Source organism: Talpa occidentalis, unplaced genomic scaffold (assembly GCF_014898055.3).
Source record: "Talpa occidentalis isolate TD23 unplaced genomic scaffold, MPIMG_talOcc4v2.1 talOcc4.7, whole genome shotgun sequence".
NCBI classification, from domain to species: Eukaryota; Metazoa; Chordata; class Mammalia; order Eulipotyphla; family Talpidae; genus Talpa; species Talpa occidentalis.
In genome coordinates this window covers 23209385-23227678 of record NW_023605083.1, presented here as the reverse complement: position 1 = coordinate 23227678, position 18294 = coordinate 23209385, and the positions used below count along the sequence as shown (strand labels likewise).

The window sequence follows — 18294 nt, the reverse complement described above, 5'->3', positions numbered from 1 at the left end:
TGTACCCTAGCTCTTGTGTGCATAAATAAATAAATCTTTTAAAAAATAATAATAATAATAATAAAGAATATTATTCTGACATAAAAAGGAATGAAATTAGGCTACAACATGGATAAACCTTGAAAACATGCTGGATGAAAGAAGCTAGACTCAAAAGGCCACATCTTGTCTGATTTCATTTATAAGCAATGTCCAGAATAGGTAAATTCATAGAGCTAGGCCAGGGACTGGGAGGAGGAGGAAATGAGAAATGCATTCATATTGAAGAATATGGGATTTCCTTTTGAGGTAATAAAAATGTCCTGGAGTTAGATAGTAGTGATGATTGCACAAACTTATCAACATACTTAAACAATGGCATATACTTGAAAAAATTTTAAGAAAATGATTTTATATATAATTGCTTCAAAAAGATTCAAATGCCTCAGAATCAACCGAACTAAGAAAATGAAGGACCTATACAGTGAGACCAAGAAGACATTCTTATAGGAATCAGATAGTGACATAAGGAGATGGTGGGACATCCCATGCTCAAGGATGGGGAAAATCAGTATAATCAAAATGACTACCCTGCCTAGGGCCTCCCCGGTGGCACAGCAGGTTGAGTGCAGCACCGTGAAGCTGTCTGGAGTCTTTGCAGAGCCGTTTCGATTCCTGGCCAGCCAGGGAGATTCCCACATGGCATGGCAGACCTCTCCTGTCGCGCCCGTTGCTCCCCTCAACAGTGTATTTTGGTCGTCTGCCTGTTCTGCTCCCTGCTCTGTCTCTGGTGAATCTTCTCACCCTCCTGTGCCTCTGGCCTGTACCCCAGCTCTTATATAAAAATAATAAAATCTTTAAAAAAAAAAAAGACCACCCTGCCTAAAGCGATATATAAATTTAATGCAATCCCCATCAAAATACTAACAATATTTTTCAAATAAATTGAGCACAAAATATTAAAATTTACATGGAATCACAAGAAGCATCAAATTACAAAGGCAATTTGAGAAAATTGCCTGAGAAAAAAGGAGAGAAAACTGGAACTTAGAGATGCATTTACTGGGAAATTACCTGGAGGTACCAGCTGTATTAACTCAAACCTGGTTAGGAAGCCTAAAAAGGAAAAAATTAGATGTTAATACTCTAGAAAATTGCAGAGTTTTTCATTAACTGTAAACTTAAAATTGCCACAAACATTCCATTTACATTAATACTAAAATAGGTGCCATACCAAAAGTGGCTCTGGTATTTCCAAACTCAATATATAGAGGACTTGCAGTAAGTTATAAGTAGCATTTTGTCCCCTGAAAAGCACTGACAAAATGGATATAGTATTTCCTCTCTTAAAAATGTACTCATAAATCACTGAACTAATAAATGTCTTTGATATTAAATCAAAATACAATTGTTATCCATTAATACATAGAAGTTTATCTTGCTTAAAATCATATGCTATATGATTATACAAATTAGACATAAAATAAAACACAACTTTTTTTATATTTCCCAAGTTCAAATATATTTAGAAATAATAAGCCCTTGTGTAAAACCTATAAAGACAAGAAATAAGTGGAAATCATAAAGGCAATTTCAAATACAAATGTTGTAACAATAAAAAATCTCAAAAGATAATTCCCCCAAAATATTAAAAATGAAAATATTTAAATAAGCAATAGTGATTATAGTTAGTAAGGCTATATTATATACTTAAAAGTTTATAAGAGAGTAGATCTTAAGTGTTCTCAGCACAAAAATGAAATGGCAAAAAAGTGATGTGGTGAAGGTATTAGGTAATGATACAGTGGTCATCATTGTGCAAGATATAAGTATATCTAATCAACATATTAGACACCTTAAACTTGCACAATGCCATATAACAATCATAACAGTAAAACTGGGGAAAAAACAGATAATAAAAGTAAATTTCTCCTTTTGTGGACTCATAAAAAACATATGAATGGATGAGGACAGAATTTTAATTTTTTTTAATTTTATTTTTATATTCTTCATACAATTGCAATCCCCTTATTTTGACCCCAACCCTCCTTTCCCCGCCCCACCCCATAGTGTGTCTCTGGTTCATAGTTGTTTGTTGATTTTGATTTTTTCTTGCTTATAGTTATTCTTTTTCCTGGTCCCTTATTTAGGTTTTCTAGATTCCTGCTATGAGTGAGACCATCCGGTATTTTTCTTTTTCTTTCGGGCTTATTTCGCTGAGCATGATCCCTTCCAGCCCCATCCATGTTGCTGCAAATTGCATGTGTTTATCTTTTTTGAAAGCTGAGTAATATTCCATTGTGTATATGTACCACATCTTCTTGATCCAATCATCTATTTTTGGGCATTTGGGTTGTTTCCAAAGCTTAGCTATTGTAAATAGTGCTGCTATAAACATAGGGGTGCAGGTGCTGTTTGGAATTAATGTTTCTGTGTCCTGCACAGCAAAAGAGACAATAACCAAAACAAAGAGAAACCCCACTGACTGGGAGAAAATTTTGCACACAACACTAATGATAAAGGACTGATCACAAAAATCTACAAAGAGCTGACGAGACTCAACAAAAACAAAGAAAATAATGCAGTCAGAAAATGGGCAGAAGAGCTAAAAAGAAACTTCTCCAAAGAGGATATACAAATGGCTAACAGGCATATGAAAAATGTTCAACATCACTTGCAATCAGGAAAATGCAAATCAAAACTACAATGAGATACCATCTTACACCAGTGAGAATGGCACATATTAAAAAAACTAGCAACAACAAATGTTGGCGAGGATGTGGAGAAAAAGTAACTCTCCTGCACTGCTGGTGGGAGTGCAAACTGGTCCAACCACTGTGGAGAGCTGTGTGGAGATTCCTCAACCTACTAAAGACAGAGCTTCCACATGATCCAGCAATTCCAATTCCTAGGTATTTACCCAGAGGACAGAATTTTAAATGCCAAGAAATTTGAAAGTCAAGACAGCCCACAGGCCTCCCTGATGGCGCAGGCTGTTGAGCGCCCCACTGAGAAGCTGTCCGCAGCCTCTGCAATACAAATTCGAATCCAACATGGCTCGGCAGAACTCTCCTATCTCGCCCTCTGCTCCTCTCAGCAGTGTATTTCGTCAGTCTGCCTGTTCTTTTCCCCACTCTGTCTCTTGTGATTCCTCTCACCCTCCTGCTCATCTGGCCTGTACCCCAGTTCTTGTATAAATAAATAAATCTTTTTTTAAAAAGACAGCCCATAAGTTTAGGTTTTTCAAATGACGGAGGGAATATATCCTTGCCAATCATACCCCCAAGGCAATATTAAGCAGTTGTTTCAGACTCGAAATTCCTAATATTTATTCATTTTAACCACAACCCTGGGAGTCAAGCATAAAGATTACCCCCATTTTTATGAATGAGAAAATTAAGCCTCAAGGAGGAAAAGTGCAGTAACTAGGGCAAAACAGTAACAGGGTTTCATCTAAACCCAAGCAGTTTGCCCCTAAAGCCTGTGCTCTTATGCATAAGACACTTCACTGAAAAACTCCATTCTTCCACAGAACAAGTTAATTAAGATGTTTTATAAAATACATTTAATTGCTTGGAATAATATGCACACTTTACACTTGCTTAAACTATCAAGGACAGTAAATCACAAAGAGAGCTGTACTCATGGTCTTTTAACACATTAGTTGACCACCTGGGTTTAATATTTGGGAGTTGAAATGAAAAGATCTTGAATCTTGTATTATTAACTGACATACTGAATTTTTTCTTTAGGATTTAAAGAGACATGAGGGAAATTATTCTTACTGAGGTGAGCCATCTCAGAGAGACACTTTACCATACTGTTTCTTAAGATGAAGTCACAAAGTACCACATATTGTATAATTCCAGAATAAGAAAATCTATGGAAACAGAAAGATTAGTTAGGAGTTACCAAAGGCTGAGGGGATAAGGAAGAATACATATAGGGTTTCTTCTTATGATGACAAAAATGTACTACCACCGATTATGTAAGGGTTACATGACCATGAGACTATATACAAATCATTTTTATTCTAATAAATAAACAAGCAGAATTGTATGATCCAGAAAACTCCATCCATATCTAGGAAAGGGTCTATCATCAAATACACGACTCAAATTTTACATATGGATCAAACACAAAAGTACCACAATTTAGAAAACAGTAGAATTTTATAATAATAAATGACATACACACAGTAGGTTTTTTTTTTTTTTTGAGAGTACATACCTTCTAAAATATCTGCTACGGTTCCAGGATCAATTGCATTTTCAAATACCTGCAGGGAAAAAATGGGGGAAATACATTTTCAATGTTTTTGTGGGCATATATTAATAAAATTGTAGGTTATAATTGCCCCATTAATTAACACATGCAAAATCCAGCCATATAATATTTTAGGATTCAATAAGAGTATCTTTAGCAATCACATAGTTGAAAGTTCAACAAATGACTATAGAATAAAAATTGACATAATTCCAAGAGCAAGGGAAATCTGAGTTAGTTGAATCTGCCATATGCTCAAAATGTCATCAAATTGACCTAGCCCTACAATTTGTTGGTAAAAGCACATCTGGCAACAACCTCAAAGAGTCTTTAGCTTGAGTACCTAGAAAGAAAAACATTCCTCATACTAAGATATTCATTCATGTTGCTCACTGAAGTAAAAGGGTGTGCTAAAAGGACTATAAATTAAAATCCTATCTATGTATAACACAAAAGAAAAACTAAGTACTAATACAGCTTTCCATTTTTTTTGGAAAGTAGAGCATTCCTGCGAACCTTTTATAATTCAAAATAGTGTAAAGGATAATTATCATTAATTTATATGGGAAAATATTTGAACATTCCGATATACCCAAAAACCTACCAAATAATATGTAAAGCCTAAAATAACACTATGATGTGGAAAAATCAAGAATGATATTATAAATACACAGCCTGTATAAAGTAGTGCTTGGGCAGGGTCTTGCTGCTTAGGGTATATGATGCCTGTATAGTGACTGTTGCAAAATATATACTATTCGCTATTTTCACTTTCCCACTTTTGTCATAAAAGAAAATCCTCTTTCCATTAAACTCTCAAAAAGGGGGATCCCTGTGGCTACACTCCAACAGAATCCAAAAATAACTAGAGAGGGACAGAGTCTCATTAAGTTTTAAGTGAAGCACAAGAAAAACACTGTGATACCTCTCTACCCATTGCCAAAGCTCCATATTTTGTCCTTGAGATAAAAGTACATGGAATAATACTGAACTAAAAGGCATACCATGCCCCTTACCCTGAATTCTGGAATCCTGTATGAAACAAACATTTTAGTGGAGTTTTTTAGACATTAAAGTTCTGATTTAAATGAATTGTTGTTAAGGGGCATCCCCGGTGGCGCAGCGGTTGAGCGCTGGGTTGCGAGGCTGCCCGCAGCCTCTTCAGCGCCGGTTCGTTACCTGGCTGCTCCCGGGCCACCGGAGGAGGGTCCCACATGGCGTGCAGACCTCTCCTGCCGCCCGCTGCTCCCCTCAGCAGTGTACTTCGGTCCTTCTGCCTGCTCTGCTCCCCGCTCTGGCTCTGGTGAATTCTCTCACCCTCCCGCGCTTCTGACTGTGCCCAGTGCATGTATAAATAAATAAATAAATCTTTTTAAAAAATAAATAAATAAAAATAAAAAAATAAATGAATTGTTGTTTAGTCTTCAGCATGGCTAAATTCTGCTCTTGATCTGAAGTCAGATCTGCTTTAACTACAAAATATAACCCATTTTTGTCTTACTGATTTGGATTTATCTAGCAAATACAAGATTTTTTTTTTTTTTTCAGTTATTTCAGTAACTGTAACCCTTCACCCATGTCTAAAGATTTCCTAAAGTGTGATCTTGGAGAGTAAATGATTGATGTAAGTTGCTCAAATATAATAGTTCACACATTCTTTATGAGTAATTTCTTATTTACCTAAGTTCTTTAGAACATTTGATTCTAAATTACACAGAAGGTTTAAGAAGACATATTTTCGTTTGCTGCAAGTTTTTGCAGCTAGAGAATGGAACAGACATCAGAAAGCTCAAGTCAACTGAGAAAAAAGCAGGAATGTGAACCTAAATAACTTACACAAGAGGGAAGTTTTTCTAAACTTAAAATAGTTATTTAGTTGCATTTTACAAAATGAAAAAATGATTCATGATAAGATTGACCAGTAATTTCAAATGCACAGTCTGCAATATAGCAGTTATGGCATTTAAATTTTAACCCTGAGCTTCACGCTTTGCTTCTACAAATCGAGGAGGCTAAACTCCTAAGGTCATTTAAAGTCTTCTACATAAGCAAACTAAAAGTTGTTAAAACTAATTAGGAAATTCTTGGGGAAAAATAAACTGGATTTTATCATCCACCTTTTACCACTACTAAAATATAAATGGAAGTAATTTCTATTGGATCCTGACTGCATGTTCCAAGGAAATACCCATTTATTCCTCTCAAATCCAGCCACGTTGGTAGATCCTATTCTAATTATTATTAATAATATAATATGATGATTTTATTTAAGTATTACATAGAGCCCTAGCCCTTTATAAATTCAATTCTCACCTCCTCTCCCATTCTCATGTCTAAAAGAGAGGTAATTTTCTGGGCAACCATCCAGATCTTTAAAAGGTGATAAGCCTTACCCTTCAGGCTTCCCATAATCATCTCCTCCCCAAAAAAACCACCCCAGTGATATTTTGGGGGACAAAATCATTAAATTTATCAAGGTTAAAACTGATTCTATCTCCAAATTCCAAAACTAAACCTTCAAGGTATTGTCATTGATGTTGTATTGATGAAATAAATATTCTAAAGTGAGGAAAAGATTGGTAATATTTTTGGCTGTTTATATCATGGTCTTATTCACTGGGATGGACTTTAGACACTATCACTGTAGCTAATAAACCAGGAATGACCTAAGGAATCTCAGCAAATCTGAAGAACCTTCTAGTTTTCAGATACAGGATTTAACTAATTTGGTTTAGCTTTTCATTATTTCTTTGAGTCAAAAAAGTTTGTTTCCAAAGTCTTCTAGATTGGGCCTCCCTGGTGCCACAAGGGGTTAAGACACAACCTATGAAGCTATCCGCAGCCACTGCAGGCTGAGTTGGATCCCTGGCACAGCAGACCTCTCCTGACTCACCCACTGCTCCTCTCAGCAGTGTATTTCAGTCAATCGGCCGTTCTGTTACCCACTCTGTCTCCAGTGACTTCTCTCATCCCTCACACCTCTGGCCTGTACCCCAGCTCTTGTCTGCATAAATAAATAAATCTTTAAAAAAAAAAAAAAACCCACAAAGTCTTCTAGATTATTGATAATCTGTCATGAATGTAATGCAACCGCCTCTAACACATCCAAGAACATTCAGAAAATTCTCTCTCTGCTCCAGTTAGAAAATGCCATGGGAATTCCGAGAATAGAAAACATCCACCAGAGTATTCAGCACTAGATTGACAGAGCTTGGCTCACACCTGAGATGCAAAAGCAAAGCCTCCAACTAGGATTTTGCACTATGTTGAGGCGCCAGAAACTAATTTTTTAAAGTAAATTTATATAATAAGTTTATAAGGACTGTGTCCTTTGCAAGAACCATTAAATGATCTTTAGACAGCTAAATTTAAATTTCTCTTATTTAGCAATGAGAAAGTCAAGATTACCTTTTCAAATTTCATGCTCTGCTGAATCATAAGAGGGAATACAGGGGGGAAGCTGTCTGTCTCCAGGTACTGATTCAGAAAGTAGATCCCAAGGTACACATCTTGCTTGCCAGGAAGGAACACCCCTGGGCAAGAAATCTTAAAAACAAAGAGAAAAAATTGAAGAGTGTGTTGTGTTTTGTTTTCTAAAGGCGCCTCTACTTCTTCTAACCTCCAACAATGCGAAATACCCTCCACACCGAACCCCTTACCTGTACCTCCCACAACAGTATCCTCTCCGCCCCCCTTCTTAAATTTGGAAATTCCAGATCTTCCCCGGTCTCCGCCAGGTGTCACAATTGTCCTCTGGCCGCCGCCTGTCCCCGCCTCTCCAGGATGGTCGTGCGGAAGCGGAAGACGCTGCAGGCCCGGGAAGCCTTTCTTTAGCCCGGCCGGGTCCTGGGGTCCTGGCGGCCCGCCGCGATGCCGAGCCCCCGGAGGAACGCAGAGGGACGCCCGCTGGGCGCCCCTGCCTCGAGCACCAGCAGCAGCAGCAGCCCCAGCAGCCCGGCCCATGGCGGCGGCGGCAGGTTCGAGTTCCAGTCCCTGCTCAGCAGTCGCGCGCCGGCCGTGGACCCCACCTGCGCCCGGCTCCGCGCATCCGAGAGCCCGGTGCACCGCCGCGGCTCCTTCCCCCTGACCGGGGCCGGCCCCTCGCAGGCACCCTTGGCCCCGCCGCCCGACGAGGACCGCATGGACCTGAACCCGTCGTTCCTGGGCATTGCCTTGCGCTCCCTGCTGGCCATCGACCTGTGGCTGTCCAAGAAGCTGGGGGTGTGCGCGGGAGAGAGTTCGTCCTGGGGCAGCGTCAGGCCCCTTATGAAGCTGCTGGAGATCTCGGGACATGGCATCCCCTGGCTGCTGGGCACCCTCTACTGCCTGACCAGGAGCGACAGCTGGGCCGGGCGCGAGGTATTGATGAACCTGCTCTTCGCCCTGCTGTTGGACCTGCTGCTGGTGGGCCTGATCAAAGGGCTAGTCCGCAGGCGCCGCCCGGCACACAATCAGATGGACATGTTTTTCACTCTCTCTGTGGACAAGTATTCCTTTCCCTCGGGCCATTCCACGAGGGCCGCCCTGGTGTCACGGTTCATGCTGAACCACCTGGTGCTGGCCATTCCACTGAGGGTGCTGGTGGTACTGTGGGCTTTCATCTTGGGCCTCTCCAGGGTCATGCTGGGGAGGCACAATGTCACAGACGTGGCTTTTGGCTTTTTCCTGGGCTACATGCAGTATAGCATCGTGGACTATTGCTGGCTCTCACCGCACAATGCTCCATTCCTCTTTGTACTATGGAACCAACACTGACACCATCTTACTCATCATGGCACCAGGAGATCTGAAGATTTCCATTAGCAATGATGCCATCATAAACCAGCACTCATCTTGCTTGCCCCTTAGGACATTTCAGGCTTCCTTTGGGATTTACTGCCATCTTAATGGGATGTCCTATCATCTTGATGGGTTGAGCACATGCTGGCTGGCCATTACTGATCACAACCATATTATGGAAAGCAAAAAAATCCCTCTATTGTATATTTATTCAATAATTATATGTCCAGGACAACAGCAGAGGTGTTGTCTGGGGTGATTATAATGTTGCTCTTTTCTAAAAATTTACATAATTTGTGTTTTGTAGTAATCCCATATATCAACATATCATTTGTAAATTGAAATTTGAAAGAGAAACATGCTTATCATTCTGTAAATATACATGCAGATGAGCCACAAACGAATTCTAGTCCTTTTTCTAAAGTAGATTTTAAGCAGTATTTTAAGAGTATAAGACATAGGTTTTTCTAGTGTGCTTCTTGAAGATCTGTTGCCACATTTGGGGAGATTTCTTAATGCTGATGTTCTTGGTAAGCTATTTGACTATTGACTCTTCCGTCTTTGCAGAGTGGGTAGTGAGAAGCAAGATTATAATACATGTCTTTCTCTCTTCTCCTTATTTACCCCTACTTCCTAAAAAAATCTTTAAAGATATTTATTTCCCACTACTTAAGAGTCTTTTAGCATTTAGAAAACAAGTCAAGAACTTACTTGAAGAAACTCTTAAAAGTTGGGCATATCTGCAGTGCCCATAAAAAGGAAAGACTGGGAATATGGCCTCATGCTTGATTTTGTTGACAAGCAATAAATAGTGTGGTATGACAATGGATAGAAAAGCTAAGTTTCTGGGGAAGTCAAAATGGAGAGTTATAGAGTACAGTATGAGCCAGTATATGAGGAGATAGGGCCCTACGGCCTATCGTCTCTTTGGAAAAAATAATGCTCCTCTATTTGGGTAATAAAATGGGAAAATAATAGAATTATTTGCAATGCCAGAGCATGAACTTTTTCATATATGCCACAAGGATGATCCCACATATTGTAGTTTTTCATGTGGAATTCCATTTCCTTGTACACGGCACATTTTAGGTAACAGTATTTAACTTGAATTCATCAAGGGAAGCCTGCTGCTATACCAAGCTCAAGATATCTCTAACTCCTAAATTTTCATTAACATTGATCTTTGCATTTAAAGATTTAATCCATAGTGCCTCCTCAAATTACAAAACCAAAACCATCAAAAGCAGGGTGAATGCCTCTTTGACTAAGAAAGACTGAAGTGGTTATGTACTTTAAATGTTGCTCTATCTGAAAATAAGAATCTTTAAATTACCCATGGAAATTGGTGTCTTCGGGTACTCTTTATAATAAATGAGTTTGACATTTATAAAAAGGATTATGACCCTTGATCTGTCATACAGAGGTACTGCTAAGAGTATGGAGAATGGTTGTGATAAGTAGGTTCTCACTGGGTGGAAGCATTGAACTTTATGGATGTGAGAGGCACACTGAAATTGAAAAAGCTGCTCCTCATAATAAAGTTATTTACATCCCCACAACATCCTGAACACATACTACCTCTTCACTTGCTAAATCAACCAAACTGAAGCTCTAAGTGGTTTGCTTTGTTTAACCTTGGAAGGAGATCCTTTATTTTAATCCATTTTCAGTCCAGATCATTTGGACACAATGATATTACCTTTTGCAGTGTGTAAGTCTGAATATTGGAGTCTCGAAATTAGGTTTACCTTCTTGTTCATGGTTATACTTCTGGAATTTCCTGTTTTCATTGCTGGGGTTTTGAAGCACAGATCAATTAGCTGATGCTTTTGGAGCATTGTTAAGTACTGTAGAGTCGAAAACTGATTTCATTGTTAATAAATTGTATACTGGGGAATGCCTTTGAAAATCAAAATAAAATTGGGCCTCGCCGGTGGCGCAGCGGTTGAGCGCTGGGTTGCGAAGCTGCACGCAGCCTCTGCAGCACCAGTTCCATCCCCAGCTGCTCCGTAGCAGTTCCCCAGCCACAGGAGGAGGGTCCCACATGGCGCTCAGACCTCTCCTGCCGCCCGCTGCTCCCCTCAGCAGTGTACCTCGGTCCTTCAGCCTGCTCTGCTCCCCGCTCTGGCTCTGGTGAATTCTCTCACCCTCCCGCGCTTCTGACTGTACCCAGTGCTTGTATAAATAAATAAATAAATAAATAAATAAATAAATAAATAAATAAATAAATAAATCTTTTTTTAAAAAAAAAGTGACTTTAAAAAAAAATCAAAATAAAATTAACCAGTATTGTTGAATGAAGTGAGATGAGTTTAATTTTTGCCATAATGAGGAGGAAAACTCAGCTTCTTAAAAATTCCTTCATTCTACTGCACAATTTTGATATAGTCTGGCCCTATTTGTTGTCAGCTAAGTAGGGAGAGTGCTGGAAATTTTTATAATATTTGTTTCAGAACTACATGTATGATGAAACCATGGCATTGGTTATCTGTATGGAAGCTAACCAGATTTTCCATGGCAGTTAAGCAGTATTTGTTAGTATTGTGCTTGTAATCACTGCCAGTAGAGAAGCCCCTAGAGCTTGGAAGCGAAGCCACACAACAGTCTTTCAGTGACTACAGATGGAAGCCTTGGAAAACAGACTTTAAGTAAAAGGAATGGCTGACCCCAAACTGGAACAATGAAGTCACTCTGCCACAGGGCCACACTTAAACAGGATTTAGTGGCTAATTGCATAACTGTTGTTGATTGATTTCCCTTTTGGGATTAGCAAACCAGAGCCATCTCTAGGGGAAATAGCTTAGAAAACATTAGTTTGGTTCAGAGGTGGCATGTTATCAGAAGTAATGGGCTTTTTGAAATTAAATTCTTCCCTGGTTATTTAAAGGAGAGGGTTTTCTTGTTTTGTGGTTTTTTTTGTTTGTTTGTTTGTTTTTGGGTTTGTTTTTTTTTTGTAATCCTTTATCACATCTTTACCCTGAAAAAGAAAGAAAATTCTTCCTGGACTTAATGCAGGATTATTTTATAAACACAGAAAATTTCAGGATAAAGCTAAGAAACAAGTTTTGCTTTGGGGAGAAAAGATGGATGAAAGGTTAGGTAGTCAGGGAAGACCAATGTATAGTATCTCAGGGACATCAGTACGATTTGTCCCAAAAGATGAGGGTGTGTGTGTGTGTGTGTGTGTGTGTGTGTGTGTGTTTTGTGGGAAGGGGGTGGCGAAAACGAGCAGGGGCCCTCTAAGAAGCCTAGGGAAGGAGTCTGATTTGGGACAAGGAATAGAAGTTCGTGAATCTCTTACCGCCCGGACCTGCAGCTCCACCACCACCTCCAGAGGCATCGTTTCCTGCGTTGACGACAGTATTGAAATGAAATGATCCTTTTGTGCCTAGCCTCAGGCCGATTTTTCTTAGTGTACTTCACTCTCTAGCGCAAATGTTCCCAGCAGTTTTCCCTGCCCCCACCCCCTTTTCATCCCCCACCCCCACCCCTAGTCCAAGACCCTCCCACCGGGATGGGTCTCACACAACCGGAGCTGGAGCGCAGGTTTCCAGAAGGCAAAAGCGTCCCGTTGCCATGGACACTCAAACGCGCCACCTTCCATCCTGGAACTCAAGCTAGGCCCCGGCGCAGGCGCGCGCCCAAAGCCTGGCCTGCGTGGTCACAAGGTCGGCTTTGCAGATTGTGCGTTTGGCGAGAGAGGTTAGTCTTGTACTGGCGTGGTGGCGGGTTTGGGAGAAGCTGACAACCCTACTTTACTTTGCATTCCATCACCTCTCTTTATAGCCCCGGTCATCATGTTAAAATGTTTACAGCGTGCTTTCTGAAACTGGGATGTGATCTTAGCTCCGTCATCATTTAAGGGCTTTGCGAACTATTTTTAGTAGCTTTGCAAACCCAAACACTGGAATTTCTGTAAAATTCCAATTAAAATACTCTCTTGTCCCTAAAGGTACTTTAGGTTACGTCTGAAATGTTGTGTTCTCGTGTTTGATTCAGAAACCATTGACACCATCTATTAAGAAATTACGTGTGCTAATTAGAAATATTGGAATGATTCTTAAAGAGGTTTAAGTTTGCTATCTGTTGTTAACCACCATAGAAATATTTATCGGTCTCTCTTTTCTGGGGTGAATTAACCTAAGGCAAGGACTGAATTGCATTATCTGCCAAAGTGTAATTACCTGTTCTTTCCAAAGCCAGTTTCTCTGTAAAAAGGTGAAAAGTGGCAGGGAGAGCAAGAGTTCTTTACACATCGTAGAAATTGCTTTGTTTTCCACCATTCACTGTACATGATAGACAAAAATTAAGGGAGGAGGGAGTGACTGCCACTGGCCAATCAGAAAAATGTGCAAGGGCCAATGTTGTCTCTTGAAACAAAAATCTTAAATTGTGATGAGTCATTTATTACTAATATCTTGCACTGAAAAGTCATACAATTGCAGAAATGAAAATGAAGAAAGATATCTTGAGACAAGGATTAGGTATTCATTTTGGTAATTGGAGTTTCTTTCCCTGAAGGAAAAAAATTCAGTATCCATATAATGAAGTTATATTGCGTCCTTGTCCAATCCCTGTTGTTCCGCCTACATATCAAGAGGTAGTAGGGCACTTGTTTCCTTACAATATATGGAGCACAGATTTGTCAGCTCACAACAGCTTGCTGGCACCCAGACTAATACAGGGATATACAGGCAGAGAGTAAGTCACCAATACAAATGCTAAGACATCAGGAGGAGTGACAACAAGAGCAGATGAATAAATAAGTGGCCAGATATGTAATAGAAGGGAAAAAATCTTTGTTGAGCACCTGCAAAGTGCTAGGCACATTGCATGGCTAATTCATTTCATCCCAAAATAACCCTTCAAGGGAGATATTATTATTCCTATTTTACAGATGCAGAATCTGAGGCTAGAATGCCTTTTGCCCAAGGTCATACAACTAAAGGGTAGCAACCACATTTGCATCAAGGTGTGCCCTACCCCATTACTGCCCTTTCAGCATAGACATTGAATTGATCCCCAAAGACACCATGTCCCATCCTGTGTTCTTTTGGCCTTAACTGGACTGTCTCTGCTGAACTGAATTCTCATTGATTAAAATGGATTCTCAGGCCTCCCCGGTGGCGCAGAGGGTTGAGTGCCATGCTGTGAAGCTGTCTACAGCCTCTGCAGTATAGGTTCGATTCCCGGCCGGCCAGAGAGACCCACATGGCGCAGCAGACCTCTCCTACCTCGCCCGCTGCTCCTCTCAGCAGTGTCTTTGGTCCATCTGCCTGTTCTGCTCCCCGCTCTGTCTCTGGTGAATTCTCTCACCCTCCCGTGCCTCTGACCTGTACCCCAGTTTTTGTATAAATAAATAAATCTCTAAAAAATATATCAAAAAAAGAAAAAGAAAATGGATTCTCCTTGCTTGGTTCCTAGGGTACCCTGGAACAAACCTTTTCCTGTTTCCCTCCTACTCTCTGGTCATTCTTTCTCTGTAGATGTTTATCCTTTACCAGGCTAAGTATAATGTTTCTACGCCCTTTCCTTTCCTTACTCTATACCCTTTATCTAGGGTGCCATCCAATGTAAGTGTGGATTAACACATGTACACAGATTTACATATTCCACCATGGTGTCTTTTCTGCTCTAACATAGTGGAATATATTACAAATATATTTCTCTCTTCTTTGTAGCAACTGCCACAGTAACAGTTTTACTTTCCTTCCTGTGACTGTTGATTACTATGTTTCTCCAAAGTTGTAAACTCTGCATAGCTAAGAGTTTATCCTAAATACCTAGCATAGCAGATGCTCAATAAATATCTTTGAATAGATGTTAAATGCAGACATGGTCAAGCCACTTCTAGAGGATTTACTGTGCATAGGTAAGGGGAGTCCTACACATAATGACAGACTAAATAAGCAGAGTGAGAAAGGACCAGGCACAGCTATTTCTGCTAGTCTGCCATGGAGGTATTAAATGAGTTGACAGGAAATATTTACACTCTGTTAATTTCCCCCACCAGGGTTACCTGAGGTTCTCTGATGCCTTGAAGATGTGAAAGTTGCTACACAAAACCTCTGCCCCACTTTGCAAAGTAGTTCATCACCGAGGTGGCTGTCTCCTTGGTAGGCCAGTCAAAGTCATTCAAGGATTTGATGGATTGTCATTACTTCCGAAAATTGGCTCTATTGGCTGTGTAGGTGGCAGAAAAAAACATTCCGCTGAGCTACTTCTGATTCCAAAGTGTTCCTGCAGTGCAGCAGGCTCAGTAGTGATATTAGCATTGCAGAAATAACACATCAGCACATCCTGTTCAAATCTTGGCCACTGTTAAGAAAATGGCACATGCCCCAAATGGGAATTTTCCAAAAAGTTAATGAGCAAAGAACCAAAGTATGACAGATAATTATGACTGAGATTTTTCCCTTTAACTAAAAAAATTAATTATAGGACCTTAAGTTGCAAACTTTTCAAATGATGTAGGGAGAAATATTCATGTGAGGGAAGGAAACTATAAGAAAAAGGAGGAAGGGTTGTGGGAAAGCACAATCACACATTGTTGGTAGGAGTGTAAATATACCTAATGTATTGATTTTCTGTGGCTACTTAGCAAATTGCTACAAACTTAATGACTTAAGACAAATTTATTATGTTAGAGTTTTATGGATCAGGACGCCAACATAGGTCTCACTGGGCTAAAAGCAAAGTATCAGCAGAGTTGCATTACTTGCCTTTTCCTTTTCTTTGTTTTTCCAGTTTCTGGGCACCGCCTGCATTGCTTGGTACATAGCTCCCTTCCTCCATCTTCAAAACCAGCAACAGTGAAGTAAGCCTTATGCAGCCATCTCTCTGATTCTCATTTCAATTTTCAAGGACGTTTGTGATTACATTGAACCCACACAGATAATCCAGGATAATTGTCCCTACTCTAATGTCAGCTGGCTAATAACTTTAATTCCATCTGCAATGTTACCTCCCCTTTGCCACAGAAGATAACATCTTCATAGGTTCCAGAGATTATGATGTAGGTAACCTGGAGGCCATTATTCTGCCCAACACATGTAACTTCTCTGAGGAGCAATTTGTTAATATCTTAAAAATTTTCATTTGACTCAGCAATTCCACTGCTAGAAATAGATGTATATATGGGTATACTTTAAGATGTACATCAAAACACACATTGCAGCACGACTTGTACTCAAAATAAATACTGGAAACCACCCCCCTAATTAATTAATTAGAGTCAGACTAAGTCAATTATAGTTAAACCTCAAGGTGGAATACTATGTGGCATGGAAAAGGAAAAAACTGGAGCTTTAAGTACTACCAGTAAATACTCTGTAAAATATAAGACTAAAGGGTGGGGAGAGGATGAAAGGGAGGAAGTAAGTATGGAACAAAAACAATGTAAAATATGCTGCCATTCACAAGAGATAGGAATAAAAGTACATATGTGCTTAAAATACTCCTGAAAGGATACACTGAGAACTGTGTAGTTGATGTCCCTGGGAAGGAAACCTGGGATAAAGAGATAGAAAAGAAACTTACTTTTCATTGATTATCCTTAGGTACTTTTGAATATTTTTGCCAAGTATTTGCAATATCTAGTCCAAAAGGAAAACAAGACAAGTAGAAATCATAAAACAATAGAAAGGAATCATCTGGAAAGATAGGAAGGATCAGGAGCTGGCTTTTTGATCTTTTGTGACTGCATCCTAGATACTGCATGCCAGGAAAATATCCATGCCAGTATGTTTGCTACTTATGTCTCCAGTGCAGGGTTTCTCTTCTTATGGTCTCCAGTTGTCCCAGAAGTCCTGAAGTCCCTGAAATGACAAGCAACCTTTCCTGTACATGCACATATGCACTTTTCTGAAAAGAGTGAGCCTCTAGCTTTCATTAGTCTGGAAGGAGTAGAGTTAGTCAAACCGGGTTTTCATGTATTTAAAATATAAAAATAATTTAAAAATATTTAACATATAGTTAAATAAGAAAAGTAATCATATCAGATGGAACTCCTTCTGTACTAAAATAGCCCATGAAGAAGATTCTTAGTGGCATCACTATGAAATTTCCTTCAGTAGAAGTCATACATACACTGAAAGAGAAAATATGATGGGTGTGTTCGCCTCGAATATAGATAGGAAAATTATTGTGTAATGTGATATGTAATATTTTACAAGTAATTCAGTGGGAAACCCACTTAAGGAAAAAAGAAAACCATATTTTGCAAATAGTGGCCTCTGCATAAATGTACATAACAGGAGCTGACAATTTGAGTATTTCTTTAAGAATACATACTTCTGGAGTGATTTCTCCAAATATCAGAATGCTTTCAGGGAAAGAATTAAATTGCAACTGAACAGTTTTTAACAATCTTGAAGTTATCCATGATCTGTAGACACATATGGAATCTATTTCACAGACTTTATTAGAATTCATGAGTCAGGGGGCCTCCCTGGTGGCGCAAGGGGTTAACACGCAGCCTATGAAGCTATCCGCAGCCACTGCAGCAGGAGTTCGATATCTAGCCAGGGAGCTACCTACATAGTGCAGCAGATCTCTCCTGACTCGCTTGCTGCTCCCCTCAGCAGTGTATTTCAGTCAGTCTGCCTGTTCTGTTCCCCACTCTGTCTCTGGTGAATCCTCTCACCCTCCATATCTCTGGCCTGTACCCCAGTTCTTGTATACATAAATAAATAAATTTTAAAAAATTCATGAGTCAGGCTCACATAATACTTTTTGGCTTCGCTTCATTGACACTTGTAGACTCAACACTTACTTTATGATACCACACAAACCCTTCCATAAGGAGTGGCCTTGGGCATTCTGGACTATACAGTCCATATCCTTCCACTTTAAAGTAATTTCTACTCAGGAAAAACTAATTTGCTCCTTTCTTTGCGTTTCAGCTGGCCAATTCTATGAACATGACAGTAGTAAATTATGACCATAGCATAATTATTACCAAAGCAATTTCTAAGAAATTATATTTATTACCCAATATAAGTAGAAAAGAGTATGATTTAGTTCCAAGACTTACTAAAAAAAAAAGTACCCACTGTACCTGGGCAGCAGTATTTAGGCTCCAGAGTCAGCAATAGCTAAAATGAGGCTACTTCAGATATCATTATGTCCACCCTTCTACCAAAATAAAGTGCCTTCCATTTCCTTTCACCCTCTCTCCTATCTTTATTTAATCCAACACTATTCTTTTTCTCTCTACTAAACCATTCAATACATATTTACTGAGTACTTAACTATGTGCCATTCTGTACC

The 18294-nt window shown here is 39.5% G+C and overlaps 2 protein-coding genes and 1 long non-coding RNA gene across 12 annotated transcripts in view; 2 read left to right on the top strand and 1 right to left on the bottom strand.

Moving 5' to 3' along the window:
* Positions 1–13310, bottom strand: part of SPATA6L (spermatogenesis associated 6 like) — a 49717-nt gene extending 36407 nt beyond the window's left edge. For 7 of the 10 annotated variants that reach the window (XR_005121926.2, XR_005121925.2, XM_054689818.1 and 4 more), the window contains exons 1-5: positions 13209–13310; positions 12326–12370; positions 7654–7791; positions 4210–4258; positions 1054–1095 (exon numbers count right to left, since the gene is read on the bottom strand). Coding sequence is in view for 8 of the 10 variants with exons in the window: in XM_054689818.1 (XP_054545793.1) it covers positions 1054–1095; positions 4210–4258; positions 7654–7791; positions 12326–12370; positions 13209–13307 (373 nt within the window). In the remaining 2 variants the exon portion in view is untranslated. Of the gene's footprint in view, positions 1–1053; positions 1096–4209; positions 4259–7653; positions 7792–12325; positions 12371–12534; positions 12583–13208 lie in introns of those variants that run through there. The other 3 variants (XM_037493428.2, XM_037493426.2, XM_037493427.2) reach the window with 3 other exon arrangements.
* On the top strand, positions 8116–11171 carry PLPP6 (phospholipid phosphatase 6). The gene has a single exon (XM_037493432.2). The coding sequence runs from the start codon at positions 8116–8118 to the stop codon at positions 8998–9000; it is 885 nt and encodes a 294-aa protein (XP_037349329.1). The 3' UTR covers positions 9001–11171.
* Positions 12641–16315, top strand: LOC119231710 (uncharacterized). Its single transcript, XR_005121927.2, has 3 exons — positions 12641–12726; positions 15038–15140; positions 15772–16315. It is a non-coding gene; the product is annotated as an uncharacterized LOC119231710 (long non-coding RNA).
* Positions 16316–18294: the final 1979 nt, after the last annotated feature.

Excerpts from the sequence above, each read along its gene's own strand:
- PLPP6 (XM_037493432.2), top strand. The coding sequence starts at position 8,116 with ATGCCGAGCCCCCGGAGGAACGCAGAGGGACGCCCGCTGGGCGCCCCT.